The 18,156-nt window shown below is 46.7% G+C and overlaps 1 protein-coding gene across 5 annotated transcripts in view; it reads left to right on the top strand.

Moving 5' to 3' along the window:
• rerea (arginine-glutamic acid dipeptide (RE) repeats a) overlaps positions 1-18,156 on the top strand; it is a 122,902-nt gene that overhangs the window by 102,776 nt on the left and 1,970 nt on the right. For all 5 annotated transcript variants that reach the window (XM_076741256.1, XM_076741257.1, XM_076741255.1 and 2 more), the window contains 9 exons: positions 2,607-2,687; positions 12,579-12,741; positions 12,857-12,949; positions 13,493-13,692; positions 13,955-14,116; positions 14,208-14,321; positions 14,423-15,801; positions 16,472-16,694; positions 16,781-17,501. In XM_076741256.1, coding sequence (XP_076597371.1) covers positions 2,607-2,687; positions 12,579-12,741; positions 12,857-12,949; positions 13,493-13,692; positions 13,955-14,116; positions 14,208-14,321; positions 14,423-15,801; positions 16,472-16,694; positions 16,781-17,501 — 3,136 coding nt within the window. The remainder of the gene's footprint in view (positions 1-2,606; positions 2,688-12,578; positions 12,742-12,856; positions 12,950-13,492; positions 13,693-13,954; positions 14,117-14,207; positions 14,322-14,422; positions 15,802-16,471; positions 16,695-16,780; positions 17,502-18,156) is intronic.

Raw genomic sequence — 18,156 nt, 5'->3', positions numbered from 1 at the left:
AACATAATTAAGGTGACATAATTAGGACAGACGCACAGGCTGCACGGGCAGGTCAAATTGTTGACTAGTCCGACCATCACTGCGAGGAAGGAAATCACAATCCAGACTCTTCTCCTGCGCGGCCCCTCGATGGTGAACCGGGTAAACAAACACGATCCAGTCTGCAGACTCCCTCCCTGTCCTCAAACCCCAGCTGAAGACCTTCCTCCTCCGAGAGCACTCACTCTGTAACATGCTCCATCTCTCAGTCCTTCTCCAGCTGTCTAAAAATTGTAATTTGCTTTGCACGTATATGTTACATCATGCACCTGCAGCCATGTGTTGTGTCAGGTCGTGGGTCGTGGAAGTCACATTGGCGGATTAGTAAATGTAATTGATCCGATCATCAGGGAAGACGCAGCACTTTTACCCCGCTGCTGCTAAAGAGACAACAAACACATCGTCAGAATATTTGTGCATCCTTTGTGAACTTTTGCACTTTTTACCCCACACAAACACTCTTGGCAGTATTTCAAAAGAATTGTTATCTGGCGTTGTCATCACCTGACAAACAAGGCCTGTAATGTTGATCCTCTGGAGCTCTGCAGTGGTTATATGTAGCTCTGTGGAGGTTTGACTGACAGTCCAAATGGTAATCTGCTCTTAACCCCTGGAGTGGTTGGAGTTGGGTGTCAGATGTGGAGGAGCGCTTGTGTTGGAGACGGCTCCATCTACTGGTTAATCAACTGCTACACCTTCAGCCTGATTAATGCAAATGAACTGCTGTCTCATGTCACTGATCGGACAGGCTTTTCTTTTTTTTTCCTTCCTTCCGTTCTTTTTTTTTTTTTTTTTTCAGGCTGTCAGCTCTGATCCATCTAGCTTTTGATCAGGCTTCTAATGTTGATTATTTAGTCTGGTTTAACTTAAACTTTCATATTTTCTTCCTCACGATTACACAGTTCAACTCTCAAACTTAAGACTATTGGGTTTGTTTGCGTGATAGAGATAAACACAGTCATTCGGTCCTTTTGCTGAGATGGGTCTGTCTTTTTCGCCTGTAATTTCTCCTCCTGAAAGACAGTTGTGTTTTGAAGCCGGCTGTGCTACTTCTGTAAAATTGGCCTTTGTTCCCCACCAAAGCTGGGTATGTAAACAATCTGTGGTTACATAATGCACCGTACACGGCATGGAAAATGAACTCCTGACGCTCGGGAAGAGACTCCATGTCTGGTTTTCTTTCTCACTTGTCTCCTTCCACCATGTCCAAGACCTTTCTCCACACAAATTGTATCAGCCTGCCTCCCCTCTCAGGCTGGCAGCTAGTTGAGTTTGTGCCTCTGTGTGCGTGCTCAACCCGAGCTCTGAGCGCATTTAAAGGACTGCTGTAGTTTCTGTTTGACTGAAAGCTTTGGTGCAGTTTTAATAACAAACAGTGGGCTGGCTTTTCCTGTGCGGGGGTAGAGAAATGAAGCCCGCCCGTGCAGTGTTAGAGGATCGAGAGCAGGCTGAAATGAGCGCCGTGCCCGACGCTAACATGGAGCACAGGACTCCGCTCCGGGTTTTCCAGCCTGCCGCGAACCAGAGGCTCTCTTGCAGAAAGATCACATGTAAAGCCTTCCCCTTTGTAGTGGAAGAGCAGAGAGTGACAAGCTATTTCTTGCTTGTAAAAAAAAAAAAAAAGGAAAAAAAAAAATCAGTGTACCGTTGGAGGCACTGTGGATTTGCCCCCTTAATTTTTGCTTTACCTGTGGCTGGACGTAGAGATTTGTGCCGTGCTCCCTGAGGACTTTTCCCTGCTTTTTGCTGGAGTTACTTGGTGGAAACGGTTGGCTGAGATCACTGAGGAACGGGGCTCGCCTCTGGAGCAAGAAAGTAAATCTGTTGGTTGTCTGCTTCGCTGGTTATGAATGTTTTCAGCCTCCGCTTTTTATGGCTCGCAGTCTGTGGCTCTTAAAGGAGAAGAAATACATTTCGGTTGTTCTGCTTTTTGCTCTTTATTCGTTTCTGGTGTTGTTTCTGTGCCCACTGAGGTGAGGTGGTGGATTCACATTCAGTTTTTATGTCAGCTTAAATCCGTTGTGATGAAGTAGCATTTTTTGTCATCATGCCGTTCACTTCCTTTCACCCATGCAAGCCTGTATTTATTCCATTTTTCCGTCTTTTCTTTGTTTTGGAAATTGCCAAAATGTACAGACAGAAACAGAACGCAGTGAGGCTTTTTCTTGCTTTTCAACTCTCAAGTTCAGGTTTGGACTTTAAACTTTTCACATGTGTGATTAACACGTTTAACATGTATGCCAGTGACTATTGTTTTTCTAATACATGGCGTTTCTCGAGCTGTATTTACTCAGCACGTGAAGAGACGAGCCTAATCTCAGCGTCTCTCCCTGCCTGACTTGTCATTTCCTCTCTCGTTTTGCCCTGACATGGCTGGGTTTTCTCCGGAGTTTAAACGCCTTTCTAGATCCGCATCAAAACCTCTGCAGCCACAGACGAGCGAAATGAAAACAATGTTTTTTGTCGTGGTGCTAGCCAGTAACTTTATGCGGTGGCAGTTTAGCTGACTTCACAGCTACTAACTGGCTCTTTTTTCTCTCTCTCTCTTCCTCTGTGAAAAATTGCAGAAGCGCTTCATTAAAGGGTTGAGACAGTTCGGCAAAAACTTCTTCAGGATCCGGAAAGAGCTGCTGCCCAACAAAGAAACGGTAAGATGATCTCTTTCTCTCTATACTGTTAAACTTTTTCAGCGTGTGTGTCATCTGTTTCACAGCACCGAAACACATAAAATGAGGTACATGTGGTTTGCTTGTAACTAATGGAAAGCCCGGCAGTAAAACATTTTTGGTGTGATATTTTGAGCCTGGCTGGTTTTTAACCCAGAGGCCTTATTGATAAGAAGTAAGAGCTGCCTGCCAACAACAGTGCTGCAGTATTGTCAGATCTCCCTTCAGGCTGTCAGGGAAATAAAGAACTTGTTATACCTGAGAGGAGAAAAGGCTAAACGCACTTTCCAGACAGTTTCACTTACAAATGACACGCTGAACATTAATTAGCACCCTCTGTTAGCGAGCGGTAAACAAGTTGTGCAGATGTGATGAGAGCCTCTGTGTTTACAGCACACCTCGGTTCTGAGGAGCAGCCTTCTTTATCTGCTGTTTGTGCTAAAGTGTTGCTGCAGCACTTGAGATTTTTCCTATCTTCAGCCAACTTTCAGAGTAGTTAACTATGAAGCGCAGCGTAATGTCTTCCACGAGGATTGAAAAGCAGGTTACGATGGGAGCGTTTACAGCGACGTGGAATCTGTAATAGTTGTGTTTTTAAAGGGAACAAAATTATATTCAATGTCTGAAAGCAAAGACAGGATACAACTGAGATTACAGAGCTTAGTATTTTCTTTTAAAGGCCTGATGAATCTTCTTTGAGCATAGAAATTAGCGACAGACACACATAAATGAAATCTTGAGTTTAAGATGTAAAATCAGTTTCTATGCGCTGAAAATAGCTGAAAATATCAACTCCTGTTTATCAGCGATGTCAACGAACCTTTAACAGCATCAGTAAATATGCTGGCCAGTGTGAGTCCTTGTGTTCGATTCAGGAGTGAAAGTAGGTTACAAATGTGTGCTTTGAATTTGGCGGCTCGTTCTTCTGTTGACATCTGGAACGCAGCCTCTTGTGCAATGTTCGTGTTACGCTACTTCTGTCATGGTAGTTTGAAGGTTTGTCAGTCTGAACATTTTGATGGAAGGAGACAAAATGATTTAATATCCGTCAGGCCTCAAGGAAGCCTCAGAACTGTGTTTATGTACATGAGCAGAAGGATTTTCCTCCTGTCAGAGTTTGTGCGAGTGTGCGCACGCGTCAACGTGTTAATCAGCACTGAACAACTGTGTGACTTGTTTCATCGGTCAAATCCAGGCCCAGCAATGATTAACAACAGCTGACCTTATTAAACGTGATCATTATGTGGAAAACCAAACCTGGCAGCCGCACTGACTTTGTGCTCCTCTTCAAGCCGAGTGACAGCAGTTTACCACAATCTTTGTCTCTGCACAAGGAAAACTCTCAAGAGCTTGAGAAGCACTTGGTTTTTGTCTCAGCTGTAATTGGCAATAAAGAGAACATGTCGTACATGTACGCGTTGCTTCAAAGTGCGCCCGAGCTGTTAGATTATTCCTGGATATGCATTTTGATTCATAAAGCAGTGCAGACCTTGCTGTTTCTGTGAGGCTGCTCCTGCTGGAAGTGTGCCGATGCAGCACTGACATCGACATCAAAGGAAAAATCAGAGGTGTTTGTCATACTTCTCGCCATCTCATTTCCTTGTCTGCTGTGAGGATACGTCAGCCCCATTCTTTAAACAGCCCCCGACACGTCATGTAATATTTTTATTCAAGAACTCTTTAGTGTCACTTCCTTTATGCAACATTTTTTATTCCTCAAAACCAATTTGAAGCTCTTGAATAAGAGATTAAAGCGTATGAATACGGTTTCCTCACAGAGGTTTCTTCAATTATTTTTTTACTGGTTTTGAAATATATGACTAGTCCAGTTGATTGGCTATAAAGGAGGTATTAATGTAATTCAACCTGGAGGGGGAGTCTACTTGGCAGGAAAGGTAATAGACCTCCTCCAGGATCTAGGCCTGCCACCACCACAGAGCAGAGACAGATTAATTTTTCCCCTGCAAATGGAAAATAAACTGCCCTTTAAACTTATGAAAAGAGGAGAAAGTGGCCGGGAGAGCGAGGGGAGGGTAACAGCGACCGGAGCAGAAGGGGTTAGGTGGGGCGGTTTGTCGCACAGTGGGGGAAAAAACATTCTTTGCTTGTGATTGAACTTGCTTTTGTGCTGTAAGGCTGATCTGAGCGAGTGCCAGTCAATACCCGGAGGAAGGCTCCATTTATTTTCTACCTGCTCATTCTCAAACCCTATATCTGGAACATGAGCACAACAGTCTGTCCAGATATTTTAGGTCAGGGAAACAACAGAGATTTTCCCACAATCTCTGCCCACAGGCTTGGATTTCTCTTATTCCACTTTTATGCTAAGCTGCTGAAAAATAAGCATTTTGCAGAAATTAGGGTGTCCCTGCCCGACGTCCTGGCCGCACCGCTGTCGTTGAGATCAGAGCACAGATCGTAAAGCGCTTTGGCTGATTTCCAGAGGTAAAGTACAGTGTGTCTGCCCCTCGCCATTCCTCCTGCTAGTCCCTATTAGCCGCGCTGCCCCTGAAGCGCCAGCGAGGCTCAAACGGCCAGTGCCAAGGGTAAGCACCCAGCGCTGTGTAAACACACCAGGCCTGACTAACACTCAGGAATGCTTTATATAAAGTCACATAAAGGCCCAGAGGGGGAAGTGGGTGTGTCGTCTGACCGTCTGCAACTGGCTTTGCTGCCACCATTTCCTTCACTCCAGAGAGGACGTCATGGAACATGAGCTCGCTGCTTCCAGTGTTTAAACAACTAAATATGCTGAACTGGCAGATCACAGATAACTCCGCTCCTGATATTTGCACTGGAGGGGTTTTCATAAAACTGCGGTTTTAGGGGATATCAACAGACCGTATTTGCTGAACAGATTTGTATCAGCTGTGCAGCCAAACAGAGAAATTGACAGCTGAAAATTAGATCAAATTAGACGCATAAGTTTTTGGCTTGTTTCCATACATGACCGAGCCCGAACCATTTCAGCGGTGAAACAAGCCGCAGCAGTTAACTTGCTGATGCTGTTGAGATATTCATGTGCAAATATTAACATAACTGGACTTCTTCTGCTGTTTTCACTGTTCAGTCAGCAGTAAGATTTTCACAAAGTAAAATGTGCCTTTGTGTCCTATGAGGGAGATTATAAATTGCACCCAAATAAGAGTAATTTATTTGCTTTCTGCTCACATATCAGTGTATTATGTATTTATAGATGATAAAAATGTTTCACAAAAAAAACACAGAGCAGCCATAATCTAATAAACTCAATGAAGCACTGTAAAACAATTTACAAGCACAGAACAAAAGCTTTGAGAGTGTGTGTGTGTGTGTGTGTGTGTGTGTGTGTGTGTGTGTGTGTGTGTGTTTATCAGTTCAGTTTCCCTTCGAGGCTCCGTTCCTGCATCCTGTTGTTTATTCTCTCGTGACTGCTCGCCTTTACTCCACGTTTAAATATTGAAAGTGCATGCAGGATATCGGCACAGAATTAGCATGAGCACTGACACATTTAACTAATTGTGTCTTAGTGATACTTTCACGTGTAGAATTACGCTACAGAAATATTAGAAGTTTATTCATATGCTGGTGTAGTCAGCTGGCCCTGGCTCTGAAAGATATCAGCTGTAAACCGTGTAAACCCACAGGACAGGAAAAAAAAAAGACTACAACATTAAACTGATTGGTAGAGACATTTTTGTGCTGCTGGTTCCGGCTTTGCTTTGGCACGAAGGTGGAAAAGACAGAAAGGTGCAGTGGGAGCGTGTGAGAAAAGCCAACGCAGGTGAGAGCCACAGTGTGTCTTTGCTTCGCGTTAACGTCACCAGTCGACAAATGTCTTCAGATGGCAAACGGTTTGAATCCAACAGCAGGGCGAGTAGCAGCCATAATGTGAAAAATAGAACTATAATTCTCAGTAATCTCAGGGATTCAGCTTGTAATTGTGGCAGGACAGCACAGGGCAGAGAAGTCGCTGTGGCTGCAGAGCATGTTGTCATTTTTGGGGCAGAGGGGTGACCTGAGCTGTGTCTCATTTTTAAAACCTTGCCTCGTTTGCGTCGGCACTCGGATCAAGCAGGAGGTGATGTGCCGAGCGGCTCTACGCAGCATCTTGTTCTCCCGGAGAAAAGAGAGCACACCCTCCCACACACACACACACACACACACCCTCCCCCCCAGGCCCTGTCATCCACAGGATGGCCAACAGGAGAACAGCGTTCTCAACACAACCTCACAGCAGATGTTTGCCCTGGTACAATCTGTACAAACGTCAAATTGAATTCATTGCCATGTCCTTAGCTCAGCAGCCAGAACCTTGGGGATGACTGTGATTATAAATACTTTGGTTCAAACACTAATTAAACCAGCTACAAACTACAGGGGCCTGGTCCAGTTGGCAGCAGCTGTCAGTAGTGTGACAGAACAGCTTTCGTGTTTGGTAAATGATATAACTTGTTTAGACAGTGAAATCACTGTCGGCTGATGGAAGCTCAACCAGCATGTATTGACGTTCCTCCAGCAGACCACAGGCAGTTTAGCGCGGCGGAGTGGAGGCAAAATCTGCAGCCTAATAGATGCCGCACGGAGAGCCGGAGCTCCCCGTGTAATTGAGTTCTTTGGTAGGCTTCATGTTGTGGTTTTTGGGGACTAGCTTATCAGCAAAACACGCAGGCTCGACCCTCCAGCAAAAAGGCACTGTTGCCATCCAATCTGCTTTCATTGGCAAAAGCGCTTACAGCAGGAAAAACACGAGTGCTGATTCTTCAGCATGTGCATCCCTGACCTGTGAAAGCAGAGCTTATTCAGTCATTCTCCAGCAGAAAGGCTCAGCGCAGCAGGGAATGGTTGTCTATTTAACCTCCTTTCACATACACTCTGCGCCACCAGCCAAGGTCCTTTTGCTATTCAGTCGCTGCTGTCTGCCAATGGGTTTCGAGGCATCACAGCGCTGGAGGTCTACTTTTGAATCTACTGCATGCATGTGGCTGGTGGCTTCTTTGACCCCTGGATTTAATTTTACAAAAACTCCAAGGTGAATTGTGCAGCCTCAACAAGAGGAATAAAAGGTTTAGTCAAAAAGCTGCATTGGATTAAATGTTACTCATTTCAGAAACAGCCAGTTGAGAAAAACAACCTGTTTCTTAACTTGTAGCAAATCAATAAAACTCAGTCCAAAAAAGACACTGCCACAATACTGACAGTTCTGTGAAACTATTTTTATTCACCTGGTATCTTGTCATTTTGCAGGAATGTTCTACTATTAGCATTTATGCTATTTTGCTAAATCCTTATTGAGAATTTGCTTGTAAATCCAAAACCAGCTGCTAGCGTGAAGCTAACTCGCTGTATATTATGTGAGCAGTTCACAGTGACCTTGAAGTTTTAGGGCATCATTTTTATGTCGTCTGCATCCTGTAAAGTTTACAGATACTTTAATAGGAATGCTGTTAAAAGACGCAACATAAATAAGCACGCGCGTTTTCCCACAGCAGAGCACGTTAAATGGCTCTTTGGGCTTCACAAGTACGCTTCTGACCTGTTTAACCACACGAGCATTTACAAAGTTACCCCCTACAGTCCCAGTCAGCATGAGGATGATGGAAAAGTCGAGCACCACTCACTGAAACGCTACACTGTACAACCTGTCATGGGTGATGAAGAACGCCAAGGCCAGGGGTCGAGCACATACATAATTAAACCCTGGTTTGATTTAGCTCAGAGAAATGCATCCCCCCTTCACCTCAGCGAAATGAATCAGGAAGCAAATCCTCCCTCCTCGGGCTACAGACTGTGGAGGAAGCAGGAGGAGCACAGGTTCATGCTGCACTAATGGATGTTTACACAACTCGCTCTCAGCCACCAGAACCCAGAAATCACATGCTCCCTGCGCGCTGCGCTCTCACAGCTGCCGTTAAACTGCCACAAGTTTTTAACAGAGGTTTTTATTCGCTGAGATTTTTAAGGAAGGGTTGTGGTTGGAGTGAATGTTGATTGTCCATTGTTATCCTCTGCTGGCTCTTTATTCCTCTCTCTCTGGGCTCTCCTCCACACTGGGCCCTCCCCCTCCTCAGCTCTCCCCTGTTCTCTCCTCCTTCCCCTGCGCTTGCCAGTAACGGCCTTAACCGTTTGGCTTCATGTCAAAGCAGGGGCCTTTTGTGGCTCTGTCACAAATCTGCCAGGAAAAACAGAAACCATCTGTTCAGGCCTGGGCCTGAGAGGGGATGAGGGTGTAAATACATGAGTTTAGCTCTCGCCCTCGGCCCTGCCCGCGCACACAGGACCACCGAGCCCAGTGGAGGATCCTGCGCTCCCACTCAGCCTCAACCTTCTCTCCCACCCGCAATTATACTGTAATCTGCAGTGGTTTTCGTGGTTAATCTTAGTCAGTCTCCATCTCACAAACTGGAACATAAGATGGTTTAGAACACGGTGTCTAAGTACAAAACTGGACATCATCGCATCAGAAATAATTTTCAGGGATTACAACACTTGTGCTAGAGTACATTTCCCTCTATCACCTGTTGTCTTCTGTTCCAAGAATAAATCTCTTATTATTAGAACGATGAGGTAAAAATACTCCTAAGATGTAAAAGTGCATGTATGTGCCAGGGCACGATGTATACAATTATCCTGCAGCTATTACTCTGAAGAGCACAGATTTTCCTTTAAAGTAATTTATTGTAATTACAGTAAACTGAGGAAGACCAAAAGTCTTTGCGCGACTCATGAAGATCTCACCATGTTTGTCAGCGACGGTTAAACGTTACAGAAACATGGCTGTACGTCCATTTCACACGTACATGCTTGTATGTAGACGACCATTTTAAGTGGCAATAACTGGGATGGGAGCCCTGAGTGTCGTGATAGGAGGGTAAGCCCTTTCCTTGTCGGATAATCCACCGACCAGAAAGCTCCTGCAGATGGAAGCAGTCTAAAAGGCCTTATAATACAGAGCTTATGTTGTCACTATCTCATGTTCTGTGGAGCGGCGGCACACTCTGTTCTGCTCTGCAGTGATTTAGTGGACTGGGGGAAAATTATATTGCGGAGGCCAGCGCCAATCTGCATTTCTATTTCAAGTGTTCCCATGAATTTTTACTGGATGCCGGTGAACTGTTTTAGATACAAGTTCATGAACTGTTTCTGTTTTCCCCTCGTCTTCATGTTTAACTTTTGCTCAATAATAACAGGCAAACCTGCTGGCTAAACAGCCAATCATAGAGAAGAAACTCAAGGTAATAAAAGTTTTAGTGTTGCTGTGGGCACATGGCAGCATGACGAAGTGACTGTGATGGAGAAAAGTACACAGTCAGTGTGAGAGATCATGCCCGTGTGGCTTCAGGGGAACCAAATTTGACGTGCAGGTTGGCTGAGAGGTAATCTGTCAATCTCCCTTTGACACTAATTTACAGCGCAAAGCCTCTCTCAGCCTCAGGAATGCCATGTTCATCTTCAGCCGCACTTCACTCACAGACAGCGTATGTAACTCCACGTTCAAAGTCTTGCCTCTAATGTGCATCTGATCTCTGAGTTTTAATAACTTTTCAACTCAACAAGTTCTTTTTTTTTTTTCCCCTTCCCATTTACATCCGGCTCATCAGCACACCTGTTATTCCCATTCAAAAGCCCAAGTTAATGTTTTCATTAGCCCCTGCCGAATGTAATGCTACTTGACACAGTGTAAGTGATGGAGAGGCAGGGTGACCTTTCTCCGTGTCTGCCAAGCTGTTGTTGAGGCCGTGTGGTTGTCAGCCTGCAGCGAGGAGGCAGAGAGGCACTGCTGAGAACAGTCATTAAGCACAGAGCAAAGCCAGCGCTCGGCACCACTCGACACTTTTGATCTGCACATTTCAATTAGATTTCACATCAGGACGCCTGCCTTCCCTCAGTTAGCACCTGCGCCCTGCCCTCCTCTCCCAACTGGCCAGCCGGGCTGAAGGGGGAGGCGCGCAGGAAACGACCAGAAAGTTCTGCCACCAGCCTGACGTAGATGCAGTAGACACATGGCAGCATATTAGAGCTTTTTTTTCGCTGATATGATGCCCGTTAACTGCTCTGTTCTTGGCATGGCCATGGCCTGAAAATGTTTTCAGGGTTATTTGAAGCGCTGTACGTGATCCACAAGTAGACGATTCATCTCCCCTTCTTTATCCAACTGTTTTTTGTGTTTAAAGGAGCCCTACTGATTTGTCTCTGCTGAGCCTGTACATGTGGAATCATTCCCAGCACTCCACATGTGCTCATCTGCAACAGTCTTCAGGTCTAAAAAAGAAAAAAAAATTAGTCAAAGCTGTGGGGCTTGGGACAGCGAGAGCAATGGCTTTACCGTAACACAGCACAGCACCTTAATTTACCCTGAAATTTGAGAAGGTTTCATTGAGCTCAGACACCCTCAGTAAATGTTCCCAGCACTGCTTTGCCTGATAAGACCGAGTGCTACAGCCACTGCTAGATATGAATTTCCCCTAAGAGCCACATGAAGGGAGATCTTATTAAATAGGCCTAAGCCCGTTGAGTCAAACATTTTCTGCCAATCAAAGCAGTGATTGAGAAAGACTTAATGTCAGATACTAAAACGATTTGCTGAAGCGATGAAGTAGCAAACGCTCTGGCCGATCCCTGACCTGTTTTTTCTCCCAAGTACTTTTGTATTTCATTAGATAACATATAAGAAATCAAAGCTGCAGTCACCTTTGTTTCCATAAAGAGCAGCCTGTTTTACTTTGAAATGACTGGCTTTTAACAATTACTCTTATTGTTAAGATAGAGTTGAGTGACAAGCTTTTTATAGCCATTGAAATAGTCCACCACTTCATCAAATCCTTTCCTGCCATTGTTTGTTTTGGTACATTTTGATAGAGGATGTTAAGCTGTTGCTGAAAAGCTGTTAATGCATTTCAGAGAGCAATGCACTGACTAATTTAAGTCAAGTTTCTCAGCTGAAGCGAAGAAGGAAAACAATCAATAGCCATTAAACTCTGGGAGCTTTGTTGAACAGCAGTTTAACAGACCTCAAACAGTAGATGGGTGCCCTCTGGGCTTTAAAGATTACAGGTGACTTACTGCTCACCCAACAATCACACCACACCTTCATGAATTTGTTATAGAGCCAGTGGAAGACCCCGAGCAAGTGAGAGTTCATGGTAAGGAGGAAGAGGGCAAAGCCCCACAGGAAACTACATAATTGTCCCTGACTCCTGTCGCCAATTTTCAAGGCTTGTGTATTATGAGTGTGGCCGGAAAGCGGCAGTTAATATGCACAAGCTGCCTCAGCAAAGTGCTTTCTGATCCATGATTGCATGTGTTAATGTTTCAGTTGGGTATTGATTTCCTGGCGGCCTTTTGTACACTGGATTTATCCGCCTCGCTCGCTGGCAAGCGCGCCCCTCCGAATGTTTGATTAAAGTTCAATTGACTCTTCCAGTGAAGGGGCGAGGAGCCATTTCACTCCCTATTTGTAGCGCCAAAGCTCTGCCTGACATGTTCTTTTGTTCCTATTCAAGCTCCTGCCACCCAGGCAGCCACCAATGCACTGATCCTAATATCCCTGCATTCAGTGAGCCTCCTCGCCTAATCCTGGGACAGACAAGGCCGTAGCACAAACATGCCCGGCCAGCTACAAATCCCGGCATGGACTTACCTACTTCATGGCCTTTCACTGTGACATGCTGTGCTGACTGCTAATGTTGACTTTCCACATATTTTGCTCAGCCTAAATGCAGATATTTCAGTGACTATTTTCCAATTTTTCAACAACTTTGACAAATAGACCTTTATCCCTTTTCACTCAGTCACGTCTTTGCAGTCAGAAGGGATGCCTCTTCATGCCACGTGTTTGTGTCCTTGTGACATATTTGCCCATTTTAACCGCATTTGCTTCGTGTTTCATTTCAGGGAGAGCTAATCACCTTCTACTATTATTGGAAGAAGACCCCCGAGGCCGCCAGTTGTCGAGCCCACCGCAGACACCGCCGCCAGCCTGTCTTCCGCCGCATCAAGACGCGAACCGCTTCAACTCCTGTCAACACTCCCTCACGCCCCCCCTCCAGCGAGTTCTGTACGTATATTTGACCTTTCCATTGGCAGCCAGGGAGGAAAGGGGCAGACATGACCTGATATATTCTGGTATGAGAGAGGTATTGGAAGTGTTTTATTCTTTTGCTCTCTTCCAGTGGACCTCAGCTCAGCCAGCGAAGATGACTTTGACAGTGAAGACAGCGAACAGGAGCTGAAGGGCTACGCCTGCCGCCACTGTTTCACTACCAGTAAGACCGTGTTCCTTTTACAGACACTCACACTCTTCATATGCACTTGCTTGGCTATTCCTGTCCTGATTAGGATCAGTGTGGGCCTGCACAACACAGCACTGTGTGACAGATGGGCATCAGAAAATGTCAGGACTAATTTGATCAAATCAGACATGAGCCCACAGCCCGCTCACTCTCTCCACCTCATTATCCTTTCCCTCTCCACACAGCTGGCTCCCAGTGCCAGGCTTCCATCTGATGTGCCATCACAACAAGGGTGGCTAATAACTTTGGCTTTATAGTGTTAACCCATATAGACATTAGTGCATGGGCGGAAATGTAAATACAGTATGTAGTGGGAGGCTATAGATTACCCTTGATTCAGGTCCTGTATGAAAAAAAAAAAATATTTATCTCATTAGATGTTGAACTACAAAGTCGCTGAAGGACATTCTCTGTATTCTGCAATATTACTGTAGTTCAGAAATCATTCTTGTGTGTTTGTACTTCTCACCGCCTGTGAGAGTGTGTTATATCACAACTGTAAATGGCTTTCCTCAGCCTCCAAGGACTGGCACCACGGGGGCCGGGAGAACATCTTGCTGTGCACAGACTGCCGCATTCACTTCAAGAAGTACGGTGAGCTGCCCCCCATCGAGAAGCCTGTGGACCCGCCGCCATTTATGTTCAAACCTGTCAAAGAGGAAGAGGATGGACTCAGCGGGAAGCATAGCATGAGGACCCGACGGAACCGAGGCTCGGTACGCACTCGCTCCTGTTCTCCATCTATCCCTCTATTTTCACCTTCAGGAACCATAACCTCAGAGTTATCCCTGCAGTACTGCAGAGCCACAATACAAAGCAAAAAGCTTATCTTCTCGAGACAGCAGTGCAGGGACGGCTTTGACATGCATGGCTTCATAGATTTGGTTTGGACTCACATATTGTAAATGTCCATCTTAATTTCTTCTCTATGTAGCCAGAATATTAGCCTTGATTCAGGTTGTCTCTTTTTGTTAACAGATGTCGACGCTACGTAGTGGTCGTAAGAAGCAGACAGCCAGTCCCGATGGCAGAGCCTCGCCAACCAACGAGGATTTGCGCTCCAGCGGACGTACCTCACCCAGCGCGGCAAGTACTGACAGCACTGACAGCAAGACAGACTCCATGAAGAAGCCCAGCAAGGTAAACGCAGCGTAGACTCTTTGAAACTTTGTTTTTCTCTGCACGTCTCTTTGAAATGTACACTAATGGCTCCGCTGCTCTGGCTCCACAGAAGATTAAAGAGGAGGCTCCTTCACCTATGAAGAGTGCCAAACGGCAGCGGGAGAAGGGAGCCTCAGACACAGAAGAGCCCGAGAGGGCCAACGCCAAAAAGTCCAAGACACAAGTGAGTTTGTTGTCCTTGTTTTGCTGTTTGAACGCGTTTCGATGGAATGCATGAACTTGCCGCTATGATACACATCCCTCTCTCTCTCCTCCGTCCCTCAGGAGCTGAGTCGGCCCGACTCGCCCTCAGAATGCGAGGGGGAAGGGGAAGGCGAGGGCGAGAGCTCTGATGGCCGCAGCATCAACGAGGAGCTCAGTAGCGATCCTAAAGACATTGACCAGGACAACAGGAGCTCTTCCCCAAGCATCCCCAGCCCACGTGACAATGAGAGCGACTCAGACTCCTCTGCCCAGCAGCAGCAGCTCCTGCAGAGCCAGCACCCTCCGGTTATCCAGTGTCAGCCAGGCACCTCAGCCGCCACCTCAGCACCCCCTCCCCCTACAACCTCAGCCCCCTCACTGCCCCCACAGGTCTCCCCCACAGCAGCCTCCACCTCTCTACCTCCCCAGCCGCTGCCCCAGGCAAGCCCGATGTCGCTTATCCAGTCAGGAGTGTCCCTCCACCCTCAAAGGCTTCCCTCTCCACATTCACCTATGACTCAGGCTCCGCCTCCTGGCCCCCCAGTTCCACCTCAGTCATTACCCAGCTCGCATCATGGGCCCATGCCTACCATGCCACATCCACTTCAGCCTGGCCCCTCACACATGCCTCACCCTCACTCCATGCCCCCTCAGGGCTTCCCTGTGAGTCAGTCTCAGGTCCCACCAATGCCAATCTCGGGCCAATCACAGCAGAGGCCACACACGCCTCCTTCCCAGTCCCAGTCATCTGCTCAGAGTGGAGGCCAGCCTCCCAGAGAGCAGCCCCTGCCCCCTGCCCCAATGTCCATGCCTCACATCAAGCCCCCGCCAACTACACCCATCCCTCAGATATCCAACCCACAGTCCCACAAACACCCACCCCACGTGTCAGCGCCTCCATTCCCTCAGATGCCTTCAAACTTGCCTCCACCTCCTGCCCTCAAGCCCCTCAGCTCTTTATCCACCCACCATCCTCCATCAGCACACCCACCTCCCCTCCAGCTCATGCCTCAGGGGCAGCAGCTTCAGCCTCCCCCAGCTCAGCCTCCAGTTCTCACTCAGTCCCAGAGCCTCCCACCATCAGCCAGCCACCAACCTCCTCCCGCTCCTCCTCTGCCGCCCTCCGCAGCAGCCTCACACTCAAATGGGCCACCGCAGCCGCCATTCTCGTCTCATCCTTTCAATACAGTTCTACCTCCAACGGGCCCTCCCCCATCCTCATCAAACTCTATGCCTGGCATACAACCTCCATCTTCCTCCGCTCCATCCTCCTCCATCTCTATGCCACTGCCTGCCTCGGTCACTTGTGCCGGCCCGGGCCCAACACTCCCACCCGTACACATCAAAGAGGAGCCTCTGGATGAGACAGAAGAGCCAGAGAGCCCACCACCGCCTCAGAGAAGCCCCTCCCCAGAGCCCACTGTCGTCAATACGCCCAGCCATGCCAGCCAGTCAGCACGGTATGACTACAAGCACCGATTTCTGCCCAAACACTATCTGTAAAAGAGGAAAACATACACCTGCACAAGCTGTGATTTATCAATAGTCTGTTGAGCTGCTTACTGTCTTGTCTGGGGGATGCTGATTAGCTCTCAAACACATCCAACAACAAAGAGTCTCTGCCTTCAGATTTTAAGGCTTTGATGTAAGCAACAAATCGAATGTCCTCAGCAAAACAGGCATCCAAGGCCACAATTAGCACTGAGCTCTGAGTGGCTGATGGCTAGGAATTATCGGGGATGGAGAGCAGGGAGATTAATTACAGTGAGATGCAAGTGAACTGAGGCATCTGAATATGAGTATCTGTAGTTGCCTTGTGCTTAAGTGGCTCTCAGACTGCCAATGAATAGCAATGAGGATTTTAATACATACTCAACGAAGCTGCAAAACTGAATGCCAAGGGACTTTGTTTCCTTTTGAATAATGGACCAGTGTAAGCTAATTCAAGCTGTCTTTTCATCTAATGGGACATTATCCTGCCATTCAAAATGCAAAATTAAACATGAATATCATAGCTTTAGCCTATTATGTCTGTTTGGAACAAGTATTAATTTATGAACTTGAACATCACTCCAGTTGTCTGAGTAAACACTGAAGGTGCTCAATGTTCCTTCTTTGCCCTGACCACAGGTTCTACAAGCACCTGGACCGCGGTTACAACTCGTGTGCTCGGACAGATTTCTACTTCACTCCCCTGGCTTCATCTAAACTGGCCAAGAAGCGAGAGGAAGCTCTGGAGAAAGCCAAGAGGGAAGCAGAACAGAAAGCGAGGGAAGAGAAGGAGAGAGAGAGGGAGAGGGAAAAAGAGCGAGAAAGAGAGCGGGAACGAGAAAAGGAAGCGGAGCGAGCTGCGGTGAGTGGTTTGTTTGTCTCCCGTTTGTTTGGCTGCAGTTTTTTTTCTTTCACATCTTACTAAACATGACATTGTTCCCCTCACAGAAAGCCTCCAGTTCCTCTCATGAGGGCAGAATGGGTGAACCTCAGATGGCCGGCCCCGCCCACATGCGTCCACCCTTTGACGGCCCCCCCACTACGATTGCAGCTGTGCCTCCGTACATCGGCCCTGACACGCCTGCCCTGCGCACCCTCAGCGAGTACGCACGACCTCACGTCATGTCCCCCACCAATCGAAACCACCCCTTCTTTGTGTCCCTCAACCCTGCAGACCCCCTGCTGGCCTATCACATGCCCAGCTTGTACAATGCTGACCCGGCCATGCGCGAGCGCGAGCTGCGAGAGCGGGAGATGCGAGAGAGGGAGATTCGTGAGAGGGAGCTGAGGGAAAGGATGAAACCTGGTTTCGAGGTTAAGCCTCCAGAGATGGACACACTCCACCCTTCCACAAATCCCATGGAGCACTTTGCCCGGCATGGGGCCATCACGTTGCCCCCCATGGCCGGCCCTCACCCCTTTGCCTCCTTGCATCCGGGCCTGAACCCATTAGAGCGTGAGCGGCTGGCCCTCGCCGGGCCCCAGCTGCGGCCAGAAATGAGCTACCCAGAGAGGCTGGCTGCAGAGAGACTCCATGCTGAGAGGATGGCCACAGTGGCCAACGACCCCATCGCCCGTCTACAGATGTTCAACGTCACGCCACACCACCACCAGCACTCACATATTCACTCCCATCTTCACCTCCACCAGCAAGATCCTCTTCACCAAGGTAAAAGAAAGCCCTGCTCGTATGCACGTGTAAATGTCTCTGTACCACAGTGAAAATGATAACGTATTACACCAAATGAAATTATAGCAACCATAGAAGATACATTATTCCAACAAAATTGAGTGGTTGCACAAAACATGTCCATGTAGAAAACTACATATTGTGGATTGCTCATAATTTGGCAAAAATAGTTTTGTCCGAATTTTGACTGTTTGGTAAATTGGCGATTAATGTTAAGATTTTTGTTTTATTTAATGATAGCAGTCTTTTTGTCCGAGCAGTTTTTCATATTTCCTGTAATAGATATCTGACTGAGAATGAAATTCTCAGCTCTGAATACATTTTCACTGTATGGTCTTTATGCAGGAAACAGTAATGTAAATATTTATAAATAAGAAAGAAGATAAATCAAACTCACCTTTGCACACAAATTTAGCATGTGATACTGATGATGATTTTTTGCATAGTTATTCCTTTCAATGTAAATGGATGTATGAATGTTTTAACATAATTTTCTCAATGTTTTATGGTGTGATGTTGGTGTTATCGTGTCTTATTTTGTAATCATACATTTTGACAGGAAAAGGAAATGAAATCTGTATTATAAGCATAAAGATAAGAAAAAGAGTCTTTAGTAGATTGTTAATATATTTAA

This window comes from Chaetodon auriga, chromosome 10 (assembly GCF_051107435.1).
Source record: "Chaetodon auriga isolate fChaAug3 chromosome 10, fChaAug3.hap1, whole genome shotgun sequence".
In the NCBI taxonomy this organism is placed as follows: Eukaryota; Metazoa; Chordata; class Actinopteri; order Chaetodontiformes; family Chaetodontidae; genus Chaetodon; species Chaetodon auriga.
This window is presented reverse-complemented; position numbering and strand designations above follow the sequence as displayed.